Consider the following 15,131-nt stretch of genomic DNA (forward strand, 5'->3'; position numbering starts at 1 on the left):
ATTGAGGAGCAGTTACATAGAGAACAAATAGGGGTCTATGCGGTTACAGAAACGCACCTTAGAGACTCAGAAGAGACGGCAATTATTGAGAATTATGTTTGGGAAGGATGCAACAGAACTAAGTCAGAAAGAAGGGGAGGGGGAGTCGGAATGCTCAACCATCAGGGAGCCAAATGGAAAAGAGTAAATTCACAATGTCAAGAGCATCTTTGGTTACCAGGTACAATGAGTGGGAAATAAACTTGGCTGGGCGTTATGTATTTGTGGACCGGAAAAAATTGCACAAAGATGAATAAAGAGTTAGTGGAATGCATAAGCGCTGATATTAATGGTTTCGGGAATGGTGCTGAAATTGTCCTATTGGGTGACATGAATGCCCAAATACAGAATTTAGATGGCTATACCGACAATAACGGGAGGTCATTGCTAGACCTTTGTGAGCAACATAACCTCGTTATCGTGAATACAGGGCCTAAGTGTGAAGGACAGATCACGTGGGAAGTGGGAAACCGGCAATCGACCATTGATTACTGTCGCATGAGAGAAGGAATTCATGATAAGTTGAGAGAAATGGTCATCGATGAGGAAGGGTTTAGCAGCATAGGGAGTGACCATAAACGCATAATTTTGAAAATAGGATATGTAGTTGGGAAAGAGAGCAAGGAGAGCAAAATGGCCAGTCCAAATTTGAACGCTGAACAAATAGCAAATATAGTCACTAGAGTTGAGGAAGAACTTGGCAAATTGCCAAGTAAAGAATGCGAATATGGTGAGCTTCTAAGTGTAATAACGACAGAAATACGGAAAGAGAAACAACATGTTCGTTGGAAAGGAAAAAAGAAACCGAAAAGCTGGTGGAACAGGGAGATACGAGAAGCGATCGCCGAACGACAGAAAGCATCTCGAGAGCACAGGCAGGCAAAGAAGGCGCAGTTGCCGCAGGATGAAGTAACCAGTAAATGGGAAATATAGCGGGAGAAAAAGCCTATGGTTCAAATACTGGTGCAAGCAAAATTAAAAGGTGAAAGTGAACGTTGGTTGTCAGAAATACGTGAGAAAAAGAAGGCCGCACCTATAGTATTTTGGAACCGCATAAAATTATTAGGCAGGAAGTCAACAACAATACAACAACATAACCTAGACGAATATGGAAACGGACTAAAAGGAGAAGCGGCAATAAATTACATCCGAGAAGTAACAGCCGAATCTTTCCAAAACAATGACGAGGTTGTATTTGAAGAAAAAAGAGCATGAAGGAAACGCAAGCGGAAAAGGAGCTGGTGCTGACAAATTTAAACTGGAAGAAAGCGCAAGAGAAAATTCCTAAGCGCACAGCCACAGGGCTAGACGAGGTTCCCGTTAGGCTGATAAATGAACTAGGACCAAAAAGTAAGGAAGCTCTGGTGAAAGCAGCGAAAAAAACTTTAAAAGATAGATGAATACCAGACAGTTGGCGACAAAGTAGAATTAAATTAATTTATAAAGGTAAGGGGGGAGAAAGACAGAATTCACTCGTATAGACCGTTGACCATTACATCGGTAATATACAGGCTGGCAATGCAGCCAATCAAATTAAAGCTTAAGAATGGCTTCAGAATAGGTAGGCGTTTGGATGATAACTTGTTTGTTCTTACTCATTGTATTGAAATATAAAAAGCAGAAAGCAGACCGTTGTATGTGGCCTCTTTAGACATTACAGGAACAAACGACAACGTAGGCCGCAACATTTTGTGGGATATTCTGGAAGGGGATCGAAGGCTTAGGTAACGATTGTCTACAGCTTTTGAGAGAGATTTACCTAGAAAATATCGCTTGCATTGAATGGGAAGGGATGAGGAGCGAGGAGAAAGTTGATATCAACAAGGGACTGAGGCAGGGGTGCCCTTTATCCCCGCTGCTGTTTATGATGTACATGGTGAGAATGGAGAGGGCGCTAGAAGGAAGTAATATCGGGTTTAATCTCTCACACAAACAGGCGGGAACAGTAGTAGAGCAGCAGCTCCCAGGCTTATTTTATGCGGACGACATTGTGTTGCTAGCTAACAAGCAAAGTGATTTGCAACGTCTGGCTAATATCTGTGGACAAGAAGGCAACAATTTAGGTTTGCAATTTAGTGTTAGAAAATCAGGTGTTATGGTATTCAACGAAAACAGTGAACAGACAGTGGAGATACAGGGCCAGGAAATACCTCGGGTAAAAGAACATAAATATCTTGGTATATGGATAAACGAAGGCAATAGATATATGGAAACATAGGAACAAACAATAACAGTAAAGGGGAAGCGAAATGCAACCATAATGAAGCACAGGGCGCTATGGGGATATAATAGGTACGAGGTGCTCCGGTGTATGTGGAAAGGTGCAATTCTCGCCTACCTGTCCACAGATATTAGCCAGACGTTGCAAATCACTTTTCTTGATAGCTAGCAACACAATGTCGTTCGCATAAAATAAACCTGGAAACACTGGCCCCCTCGAAGCCGTTTAGTTCAGCGAGAGCAGGGGGAAAGTAATCATGTCCGCAACAGAGATTAGTAAAAGGCGATTGAAAGATTGGTGGAAGTAGGGAAACGGCAAAAAAAAAAAAAGACGTACAAAAACGAAGTTCACAATAGGGGGTCAGAAAATTTCGTTATGAGAAGTCATCGTGGGCTTTTTTTTTTCTTTTTTACCTAGGTAGGACATAAGGCAGTATAATAGCAAAAGCTTGGTGGCGCAACCCACCGCCCCATTCCGAAGGGGCGCTCATAACATCCAACCATCCATCGCGGCCCCTGCCAGAGGCCGCGCTTCGACCAGAAAGTGCGCCTTCGCGCATAGCGTTTGCCGCGAGCGTTTCCCTGTAAACATTACGGTTACATACGCTGCGGTTGCCGGGAAGCGTGAGAAGCAGTTAGGGATCTTTGAATGCTACCGCGTTCCACTGTTAAAGGCGAAGCTTAAGCGTCCTCAAATTTTTATTGCAACCAGTTGGCTTGTCAAGGACATGGCATAACAATATAGATCTTCGTGCAGGTGCAATTTCATACACGCGGAGCAATAGTGCCGAGAACGGGATGTGGTTGCGATATTGTGAAAGGGGCCCTCACCAGGCCCCATAGCAAATCTTGGTTATACGCTGGAAGTTGTTACGTATCACCTAGGGAGCGTTCTGCCGCAACGCAAAAATTTTTCAAATCGGCTCATTAATAGCCGAGATAAATACTTCAGTGCCGCGAACCCATGATTTCAGCAGGTGGGCTCCACTGCCAAGCAAGACGCTCTCTCCACACGCCCCGTCTAGCCTACGCAAACGAAATTCCTTCCCTGCGCTCTCGCCTACCGGACCTCGAGGATCACGTGACGCATACGTCACAGGCCCTGCCTTCATTCTTTTTTCTCCTCGCTTTTTTTCGGCACTACGCACTTCCGCCGACGGCGTCGCGCGCGAGTTGCTGTCTCGTTCCACAATTTTGCGCGCTGTGCACAAGGGAACATGACTAGCGGTATAATGCAGTGCTACACGAATACTGAGGCGGAACAAGCGGATCGCAGAGCATGATTACGCGCTAGAACACGGTAGAAAATGGCATAGTTTCGATACGTGCGCACGTGGCCGCACGCCCATGGGAAGCAGACGAAGCGGAAGTACATCTCTCTCGCTTCGGTGCGAAGCAAAACAAAAAACACGCATACATTACCTTTGTTTTATTATTTCTCTAAACATCAATTCAAGCAACAGATCACACAAATAAGATGTCTTGAATAATTCTCGAAGTCACGTGCCACCACGAGCGACTTCACACTGCGGACACGACTACGTAGGCGCAGGGGCACGACTACGGCACCATCCGGCTTGGAGCGTGGCGGCCGCGAGAAGGAAAAGCGACGTTCGGTTAGACTTTTCAGATCTTTCCGCAGTGCGTCCTGATGTAATACTTTGCAGACACGATCGTTATCCCGCAATGTATTCTCTGCGCTTGTCAGCTCAAAATGACCAGACCTGGTGAGGGGCCCAACTAGCTAAGCTCGCTGCATATCTTTCCACCACACACTTCATGGCCGCATCATGGATGCGCGAAAAGATGGTTTGACAAAAAAATCTGTCGGTGCAGTAGGCTGTTCTGACCATCACTAAAAAAGTTGTACAGACCAGTTTTCTAGAATATAGAGCACCGTTTAATTCTAGGCGTACCATAGCGGTACCAACGTGGCGCGGCAAGGCGGACAGCTGAGTATGTGTTGCTCCTGGTGAATACTAGTGCTGCATTATTGGTGTGGAATCGCTCCAAAGCATGCCAGTGCAGCCCAAGTGAGTCAGGGCGGCCTGTCGTTTGGGCTAGAAAGTGCGTATGCAAACAAGAGTGGTGTTCTGCCAAAATTACTTTTGTCCTCCATTTCAGAGCCATATTGTAAAACATTGCTGGATAAAAAATCTACGCAACTTTTCCGTACCCATGAATATTAAGGAAATGTGAACCGCAAACAGGATAGTGCATTACTTGTGGTCGGTTACACTTTGTAACTGAACAGTTCACCGATCCTAATAGGAAGTCGCTACTAGTACCTGTAAATCACACCTGTTGGTACCCTTTACAACTGGAGCCACTTTCAACTGATCCCAGGCACAAAACAAATACGGTTTCATAAACCATTTAAATTTTAATCGACTGGGTCAGTTTTAATAGCAGGTGAGCATTCTTGCGTTCCACATTTTCAATTCCCCCAATAACACAAAACACAGGGCATCACAGTAATACTCAGTTTATTCAGTTAGTCAAAACGTGCAACATCCATACGACCAATGAACCTCTCAATTTTTGACAATTTTTTTTCTTTTGTATAAAGTTTAACTTTTGAAAATCGGCACAACAGTGTAGCTCCATCCGACAAAAACACTGCATTTTAAAAGTTTTGTCGAAGCGATATAGAAAATCGCAGTAGTAACAGCTGGTCAAAAAAATAGGTAATCTTTCCCACCCCCGCACATCCGTTTTTTGGCACCATGTTTGTGATGTGGCAAACTTGAAAAATGCATGCTGAACCATTCTGCTTCTTGACTAAGAACAGCACAACCTTCCTCTTTAGTGTTCCCATTTTGGATACATGTGAAATGCCAGTGTGACAAGACTTGAATTTAAAATTGTCAAGTTTTTAAACATACTGCTAGAGGTGTTCGCAAATAAGTAGAATCTCGATGATACGATCACGCCCGATACGAATTTTTTCGAAAGTCCCAAGTCAATTAGCTTACAACGTGCTAAATTTCAGATGTTGCGAACCGCTTTTCGCGCCGCGGCGGATGATACCAACAACCCAGCCGCTTGCACGTTCCCTGACAAGCAGGCGCCCGCAAGCCGGTAGCACCAGGCACTGGCTTGCAGAGCCGGCAGAGCGGCCGCGCCGATGCGCCTGTCACGTTCCTGTTGAAAGGGTGACCTACGTCACGTCGCCTTGACTCCGCCCCAGCGAGTGTGCGGACGCTATCTCTCGCCCCATACCCTGCAATGTTCATAAATCCATGCTTGTTATAAAGCTGCTCTTTTTTTTTTTTACTGCGCAGTAAACCTAAAAAAAAAAAAAAAAACTATCATTGCAAGAAAGCCTTATGCACCTACAGCCTACTGGGACAGTAGTCCTTTGCCAGCGAGTTTGTTTACATTTCTATGCAATCCTTCGCTTTCTTTTTGCAGTATCGTGCAGTCGTTTTCAAACGCCTTGCAACTTTATCAGGAGCCGGCAAGAGGCAACCAGTGCTGAAGCTTTGCATGCCAACAGCAGCGCCCTAACTCAGCCTGGCGAGCGGTGGACAGTTTTCAGTAGCACATACCGTTATTTCGTGCCAGCAATTTCACCAATCGTCTCGAGGCGCACTTTTCACGGCTCCTCACATGACAGGGAACGAACCTACGTGCTAGGACGTAGCAGCGCATGCGCTCAACATACCCGGCAAAGGTGCTCAAAGCTGCTGGAGTGGAAGCTCTCGTAGCTTCTTAAAAAGTAAGGTGAAGCCAATGCTTGCCCCTCCTTCACCCGAAATAGGGCCTTGTTGGGTGATCTCCGCTAAGAGATTAAGTGATTTGACCGTTATTGTAATGCTAGGCTAATTAGAAAATAAAAGCTGGTTGTTCCCAACGAAAATAAAAACCTCTTCTGAATATTGATGACGTTCTTCCCAATACAGTATGCCAGGATATTCAGATTTCACACTAAAACCAGTAATACATAGATATACGTAAATAAGTATCTGTCTAGTAAAATAAGCCATGATTAACTAAGGAGGTTGATTAACTCGTGGAAAGTGTGCGAAAAGCGCTTCACCATTTTTTATCGTTTATAGTTTTATCGTGCTCCTCCTGTGCCGCTTCCCCTTCGGGACATCGTTTCCACTCCACCAGTTTTTCTTCAATCTCCTTAGGCAAAGCAAATGTTGATACAGGCGCGCGTCTCTTATCGTTAAATATGCCGTACCATTTTCATAGCCTCCATACCGGACGGTGTCGGCATATTTTAGTTGTCCGCTAAAGCTGTCGTAGCGCCTCCTGGCCAGTACTGGTTCCCGATAGCACGCAACCTAGTCTTACAGCGTCAGCAAGATCAGCGGCATTCGCTTCGATGGGTAACCTTATCTCTGTATCCCACGCCTTCCGCTGTCTTGGGTGACCGATGACAATTCGAAACTTTGCTACCTTTGCAGCAGCCAGGTCGCACGATACGAAGTAGCTTCACTGCCGCAAACATTCCCTTGCGCAAATCATGTCCTTCTCACACCATCAGGCAGCAGCTAGGATGCAACAACTAAAGAAACTCGAGATAACCAGGCGGATCTTCCAATGTCGGCCTCGGAACACGCGAAGTGCGAAAGTCGCTGCTGCCAAAACGTGCACGAAAAGCATGCAAGTCATTCAAATTCGCGTAAGCCAATGGAGCGCTTCCTGCGTACCACGCGACTGCGGCAACGAATCGCGACGCTTTTTTGTTTTTTTCCTTTTTCGCGCTCGCTTTTACTTTTATTTGTATACAGAGAAATACGCTACTGCGGTTGCCTGAAGTTCCAACCTCCCGTATTTACGGCGATACGAAGACGGCGGTGCTGCGTGAACGGAAAGCTGCGCGGTCAGCGGTGCGACGCCCTTTCTTAAAAGATAAAAAAAAGAAAGAAAAACGCACTGTAAGCGCAATTTTCGTACATCCAGCTCGGTATTAGCATTATTTCGCCATGTGACAAAGCAAGGCTCCAGGATTGCAGACAAAAAAATTTTTTTTTGACCAGTCGGCAATTTTATTGCAGCTTCTCCAGTTTTTTTTCCCTCACTTTTTTTTTTTTACGTTCTGGGTGATAAATTTTTGTTTTCGCCCGCCCAAGTGATTCGTATCACCGAGATTCTAATGTGAATCATTGCTCACGCCTATCAGAGCATTATATGTCCACTGCTTGTCTTAGTGGCACCTCTGAAGTAAGTTGGCCATGTCTTCAGGTAGGGAAATGCCCGCTAGACAATGTCAACCCCTTAAAGTAGATGACATAATATTTTGAGGCATCCAGCTAGAACAAATGCCTACTAAAACCTTCAGATTACTAGTTTATGAATGTTATTTGACACTGCTGCGAGAAAGAAAGAAAAAATATTAGTGCAGATGGCAAAAGTACACTATAGACAGAAGACTAAATATTACTATGCAAGGCAAAAGCTGTGTAAAAGCCAGCCTGGTAATCAGCACCAAGGGTTAATGAAGCTCCAGTTGGAGCAGCCTGTAGTCAGTGCCAAAAGACTTTGGCTACAATTTGAGCTGGCAGTCTGCTGTAGCCCTCCATTTACTGTTAATTGCCTGTATCCCCACACCAGACTAGTAGAAAACTAGTAGGTAAACTGGGCAAAATACAGCAGTGAAATCTTCCACTTTGCCTAACAGAATAAAGTTATGAAATAACACTGAATAGTATGCATGCAACAAGTTTTGCCTTAGCATACAACACAAAGTGCCAAAGGAAATGCCGCGCTGACTGGCATGCTTTGGTTTAAGCTGCGTGAGCACCCAACGGTCAAAACACAACATGACAGATTACTGTCAATTTATTTGGCATGCACATTCATGAAAAACATGGAAACAATGTGGCAAAAACTTGGGGGCAGGGAAAAGAGCAAAAATCCAAAAATGTCATAAATTATTCCACTTGTGCTCTGCTCACGAATATGTCCATTTGCCCAAATATCTTTTGTACTACAACAATCTTCACTTTTCAATGGGGATAAAATGCACCTTAAGCTTTCCTTGATTGCAAACCTTACAATGACCCTGATGTGCAGAAACAGAAAACTTTTCATTATGATTCAATGCTAGTGGCTAAGTATCTGCCACACACTGCCTAGAGAGGAAAAAGAAAGCAGCGGACATTAGACCTTCTGCAACAAAATAAAAAATCTCATATTACAGGTGAACAATGACTGCACTGATAATTATGGATTAGCTGAAAATGCTAGTGTACATCACAGGTAGTAACAAACCTATCTTAAAGAAGGATTGGGGAAATTATGGCATTTACTATAACATTACTGAGTTCTTACAGAAGGGAATAACAAAAATCTTGGTTATTTTGGCTGCTGTTAAAATAACGCTGATATTTCAGACACCTTGGCAGTTGATTTCTTGAGTTTCTGCAACATTAGTGGCATTTAGAAATGGTTAAATAACTAAAGCAAGCCCTCACATAAGCATTTTTTTTTTTTTTTCACTGCAAACATACAACTTCATTGGGACATTAATGAGGAGACAAATGGCCTCCTTGGTATTGAATTTTCACGCAAGTTGCACAAAATTTACAAAACAGTTACAAGAATCATTTGCTAAACCTTCAAAAACACTGCAATTATTTCGCTAAGTGAAGAAACATGTGGCATGGATGAGAACTTTGCGCAAGAATGCATTACAATCTGGTCAGTCTACTTCAACGGTTATGTTTTTTTTTCAACTTGCAGCTGATAAGAAATGAGAGAGAGAGAGCAAGACAGCATTTATGCTTTTCCGAACCACACTTCAACACAGGTGCAATGTGAATGACTAGAAACTGCAGGTTCTTAAGCTGGTTGTTCGCATAACACAAAGATTACTGACCGCCTTCGGAGTAGCACAGCAGGCTTTCTGAACTGATGGCACCTAGTAGGTTGGTAACCAAGCACATCAAGTCAAACTACTCACTCAATGCACACATGCAATTAAGTGTGCCACACTCAAATTTTAGTGATGTTGCAGGAAGCTAACATACGAAATCAGTTTAAGACCAACAATGAAGGTGCCATGATGAAGTGTTGTGCCACTAAGTGCCCAAAAGTGTGTAAATCAGCTTTAAAAATAAAAAAGAATGAATTCTGAAGTGTGAAAAGTAAAATTTCACTTTTGCCAAGTAAGATATTAATGTGGAAGAACAGAGCGGGGACACAACTGGCTAAATCTGGGAAGGTTCATTAAATTAGCTTCAGCACATCAGTTAGTCTTTGTTCGATTTGTGTTCATTTTATGAGAACATCGCAACTAAACATCTTACTGTCACTAGTGCCAGTTTGCCTGCATCATTCTGTAATGCTGGCTGCTCATGCGATATAATCAGCACCAGACAGCATCTGAAGGGTGGTTTTGCTGCGCCACTCCGAAGCTGCAACCAGTGGCCCAAGAATAAGCCACTGGTATGTGCAAACTCACAACTCTGTTGAAAGAACACCAATGCTACAAAGCTGGCTACATGCCCTTCAAGACAAATTAATTCGCTGCAGTATTTAATGGCATTGACTAACAAGTAAGGAGCTGAGCATAGTGTGTGTCTATCTGACAAATGTGTGGTCCACACACAACACTCGTGCCACAGCAAGGTCACATGCATTCCAGTGGAAGGTACCAGGAAGAAAGGGGAAGGCGAAAATGGAAGCAAAAGGCCGGCTCTATGCTTCCATTTCAGCACAATTATTACATCCTTCAGGAAGTTTCTCCCAAGTTCTGCACACACATGAAATCATTCAAGGGATGCTCTCTGTTCAATGGGAAGGGTAGTTGCTAATGAGAGGTAGAAATCCCAGGAAATGCACTGTGCATTAGGCCAATAATTTTATGTTCAGCTTGTCAGCTTGCCAACAATTTTTCAGTTAAAGGAGAATAACTCTACAAGATTATGCAAATCAAAAATGATACACATGGCCTTGTGCTTTTTCATATACACAGCTGTAAATTGAATGCACTGGAGTACTTTGGATGCCATCCAATAATTTAACTTTCTCAACACAAGCGAACAAAAAGAAGGTTCTTCATGCAGCCACGGCCACATTTCCTTTGCATTTCTACCGCTCAGTCCATGCACTGTAACCCAACAACCAAGAGGGAGAAAGCAGGCATTCTCAATTCTGCAATGGACACACACCACATTAAAAACGGAAGCATAAATTATACTTCAGCGCCACTCATGGCACATACACTCCACTTCTTTCAAGAGAACGCACTTGTTGCTCTTGACCAAAAATACACACATGCACACAAAAGAAAAGAAGGAACTACTTGCTCCAGACATGGTTAAAGAAATGGCATATCACTTGAAAGCAGGTTATGCTACTGTGTGCTGAGAATTGTGCTGGTTGTGGGAAACCTAATGCAAAGTGAGACCCGTTTTGAACTGTGGCTAGCTCAGCATTAATAACGAGAATTTAGAATGTCTGCAGCAATAAAACAAAGAAAGTGCATCACCACATATTACTTGATACTCCATCAAATGGGCACTTGTCATGCTTCCTACTGCTCTAAGACAAAGAACAGAGCAAGAACCACATACAGTCTCACAATCCCCAATATAAAACGGGAGGAGGGGAGACATTAAAAAAAGACAGAGGACACCAAGTCTCGTCAACTCCATTTTGCAACTCTTAAAGCACAAAGAAAAACTTTGTCTTTAAGCAGAAGCCAACAGTTGTCTCACCTTTATGATTGCAGTAACTTTACCTCTTTCTTGATTCTCAAGTATCGAGATTACTGCTTTCGAGTCTGAAATTTCCCTGAGCTTTTATTTTTATCAGCATGTTAGTCAGCAGTGGTAAAGAAGTAAGAATGTGCTCTAGTTATACCCTTTGAAGAAGCCAGTTCTCACTCACATGCCAATGTAAAGCGATGTCTAAAGCACAATATTCAACATATAAGCTGCTAGAAATGCTATATATACACACTACACAAAACAAACTCATAAATATGTCCTTTTCTTTAGAGAGAAGTGCATCAAGAAAAAAGGAAGAAAGCTTCTTCACACACACACACACACACACACACATACACACACACACACACACACACACACACACACACACACACACACACACACACAAAAAAAAAAAAAAAAAAAAAAGCTACCATGAGAGCTCACTGGGCAGATGCGAGAGGACGGCTCAGCATGCCCTTCCATTCAAGAACAACCATTCTAGAGCGTTCATATAAAGCAACTTGAAGGCACACATTTGGTCTCAACAACTGAGCAAAGCAAAGGTGATGGAGAAGAAGAAAGGAAAGCACTTGCTAAAAATAAGGAGAAAGCACATTCATTCTATGGAGGAAATGTTCACAGCCATGCAAAAGCGGGAGCTAAGCAGTGAAACATAGCACAACGCAGTTCTTGAAGATAAGCAGGTATTAGCAAATGGAGGCATGACGCATTCTGACAACAAGAACAGAACACACAGAACACCGAGACAGATATTACTTGACAAGACGCACACATTCAGTGAAATTTTACACATGCACACATTCATATATGCACGAAATACAATCGTTCATTCTGATAACACTTGGTCCATGCATTCAAAAACTTTCATTCCATATTGTTTTTTCACTGCCTTATATTAGTGCTGTGTACCATGCAAGTTGAGGCATAATATACACTCAAATCCTTATATCTGCACAAAATGGCAGTAACCCCCGACAAAAACAAAGAAACAAACAGTAGAGAATAAAAACGATGGCTGGGTAGAAAAGCATGTGGAAACGACAAATACTGCACACTTGCTTTCTTGCACATTTCGAAGTGTACAGAAGCGTGCGAGCTTACTGCCATGCCAACCATTGTGTGAAATTTGCTCAAAGGCCCCACAGCCTTAAATTAAAAAGAAGCAGACAAAATGATGGACCAGAAAAGAATTTAGGCACAGACTAAATGAACATTCAGGAGGTGGAATATAGAATGCAATGTAAGGAAGAGTTAGAATTGGGAAACCATAATTCAGAGTTACTGCACCTAAGCTGTGAGACAGACTCTTTAACAGCATAGCTACATTTTACCACCTGTCTTTGCAGGGACTTGGAATAAACATCAGTGACAAGACATTCTTAGACACAAAGTAAATAATAATAATAATAATAATATTAATAAAAAAGAAACCAACAGAAAGTGCCACATAGAAAACAAGGAGTATGGCCTAAGCAGTCATAAAACATTATCTCCAACTTTTCTCTGAATTGTTAAACACCACTTAGAAGTCGCTACAAAACAGTATCTTGCTTTCAGACGCTAAAATCACATAGAAAGCAAAAAGAACTACAGAAAACTTGGAAATAAAGAAAGGGGATGCCAGCATGAGGGGAAAAAATTTACATATTTCCAGCAACAGTGTATAGCCATGCAATCAGGACAGGGCATATGACTTGCAAACTCAACAGCCTATATTTGCACTGCTTAAATGAGCACAGAATGAGAAGGTGCTACCTGCTTCCTTCCATCAGGCAAGAAAAATGTCAAATATCTTAGTCTGCATACAGAGGCCTCGAGGGTATCCTGAGATGTGCATCCACATTTCATCTTGTTTGCTTAAGTGTAACAGCCAGAAAATTGCAAATCTGTATAAAAGGCTTCAGTGCCTTTCAACTTTATACAAACAAGTCCTCAGGATAAAATGCAAGAGGAAGGGAGGGGAAAAAAAGAAAAATTGACAACCTATGTCACTGAATTAAGTTCGGCACAACGCTAAGATGCAATCATTTCTTTTCCAAAGCTTCTGTTAGCAGGTTTGGATGAATGTAGAAAAGAACAATATTAAACTTAACTATAGTGCTGACATTCTTAAACCCTGCTGCAATTTTAGCTAATTCTTATCACCTGCTGTAGTTACAAAGATGAATGAATATTAGGTAGAGGCACTGTGCATTGGCACAAGCACTTGTGTATGCAAAGATTGTCAGGAGTGAAAACAGAGCAGGTTGCTCCATTTGGCTACCTGTGATCAGCTACCAATTAAAATAATTTTGCTAGAATTTATTCATGCACTCAAGAGCCCCTACAGAACACGTTGTCTTGACGTTTAAAAGCCAGGCTTAATTTTTTCTCTTGCAGTATAAGGTTTGGGACCGCTTCTGGCTAATTAAACAAACCAGATTGTTTTTTTTTTTTAATTTCAAGTTCTCTGTGTGGCCTAAAAGTTAATGTGTTACTTTTCTTGTTACACCCTGCCATGTCATCGTATAAAGCTCGGCTGTGCCAGCTGTGTCTGCAGTTGTGAAGTAAAAAGGCTCTCAGTGAATAGGATTTCATAGGAAAAAAAGAAAAGCAAATCCCAAGAAGTGTCCTAGAGAACAAGACAACCCACTGTAAATAGTAAAACAGAAGGGGGACAATGCAAGAGGGTCGCTAATGAAGAAGGGCACTTCTAAGAGCAACAGCCTATGCTGTGTCCTGGTTATATGCATAAGGAAAGTAACCATAAGCAGTCCTGGCAATGCTGCTCCATTAGCAGTGGTCTGTCACGCTTCTTCAAACTATATTTCAGCTTTAATCTCCTGGCCAGACTGGAAGTAATTGAAACTAAACTAGTCACAATGGTGGTTGTGAGCAGAACAAGCCAACAGTGCTTGAAAGAGAAACAAATTCAGCAAATAAGTACACAGAAAAAGAAAGAAACCAAGGCAGTTTCTGCAACTAAAGGTGAGAAAATGTTGGAAGCACATGTGCAAATAGAGATAAAGCAAGGCAGGTTTCACAGGTATGAAGGGGCGGAAAAAAGGAAGGGGCCAAGAGAGCGAGTAAGAATGAAGACATTGAAAGACGTACAGCTCACACAGGGGCAGAGAAGGCTGCTGCACAAAGAGAGAGCTCAATCACATGAGGTGGTGGTTTTGAGGCTGCTCGAAGTGCCAGTCTTGAGAGCCGGTACTCCATCCTTTCCTATGAAGAGCTGCAGCCCTTGTCCCTCGGCAGGCTCTGCCTCGAGGTTTGTGTCGCGGATGAGATCCTCAATGAGCTGGTCAGCATTGACACGTGTCGAGTCCATGCGATGTTCCTCAGTGATCTGTTTCTGCAACAAAAGATAAAATGAGGGAAAAAAAAAACTTCAAGTATATGTATCTGAGTTACGCTTCCATGATGGACATTTTGACATCACAACAAAGTTTCAACCTATGCACATTGAAATGGACTGCTTGCTGTGCCCATGGGCCAAAGGAAAACAGGCTAGACACCAGTGCATTGCTTTATTGCTCTTGTTGGCATGTATGTGCAAGGGGTGTGCAAGAAAGTGCTACATAAATTTAAGTCTTGGAAATTAGAAACATGTAAACAACCAGTGCAAGCTTTCTTTCTCCCTTAAGCTTCAGGATGGAGCAGTACAAAAAAATTAACATGCAAGCATATTAGTACTGTAAAGCACTGGGATGTGAATGACTACTGAACAAGCAGTAAGACACATAATTCGTAGACTGGACTCCAACAAGGAGTCCTTAAAAATGAAAATTAGATTCTAGGGTTTTATGTGCCAAAACCACAATTTCATTATGAAGCAAGCCATAGTGAGAAACTCCGGATTAATTTTGACCAGCTGTCATTCTTTAATGTGCACCCAATGCACGGTACACAAGGACTGTTGCGTTTAGCCGCCATCTAAATGCAACCGCTGTGGCCAGGAATCAAACCAATGACCTCGTGCTTAGCAGCGCAACGCCATACCCACTAAGCCTCCATGGTAGGTAACAAGTCCTGAATGGGTACACTTGCATGCCCATAAGGAATCACAGGGCCAGATCTCATTTATCTCAATTAATACCTCTTAGAGAAAATTTCACTTCTGCATGATGGTGCAAAAGTGAAATTAAGAATAGAGTAAACATCGCTCGGGTGGCAGGCTGATGTGCCACTTTGACA

At 42.7% G+C, this 15,131-nt stretch overlaps 1 protein-coding gene across 6 annotated transcripts in view; it reads right to left on the minus strand.

Moving 5' to 3' along the window:
* Positions 1–4,728: 4,728 nt before the first annotated feature.
* Positions 4,729–15,131, minus strand: part of LOC142585403 (early estrogen-induced gene 1 protein) — a 95,992-nt gene continuing 85,589 nt past the window's right edge. For 4 of the 6 annotated variants that reach the window (XM_075696179.1, XM_075696174.1, XM_075696147.1 and 1 more), the window contains exon 8: positions 4,729–14,289. In XM_075696179.1, the coding sequence (XP_075552294.1) occupies positions 14,089–14,289 (201 nt within the window). In that variant the 3' untranslated portion in view covers positions 4,729–14,088. The remainder of the gene's footprint in view (positions 14,290–15,131) is intronic. The other 2 variants (XM_075696178.1, XM_075696165.1) reach the window with 1 other exon arrangement.

The sequence above is a fragment of the Dermacentor variabilis genome, chromosome 1 (assembly GCF_050947875.1).
Source record: "Dermacentor variabilis isolate Ectoservices chromosome 1, ASM5094787v1, whole genome shotgun sequence".
In the NCBI taxonomy this organism is placed as follows: Eukaryota; Metazoa; Arthropoda; class Arachnida; order Ixodida; family Ixodidae; genus Dermacentor; species Dermacentor variabilis.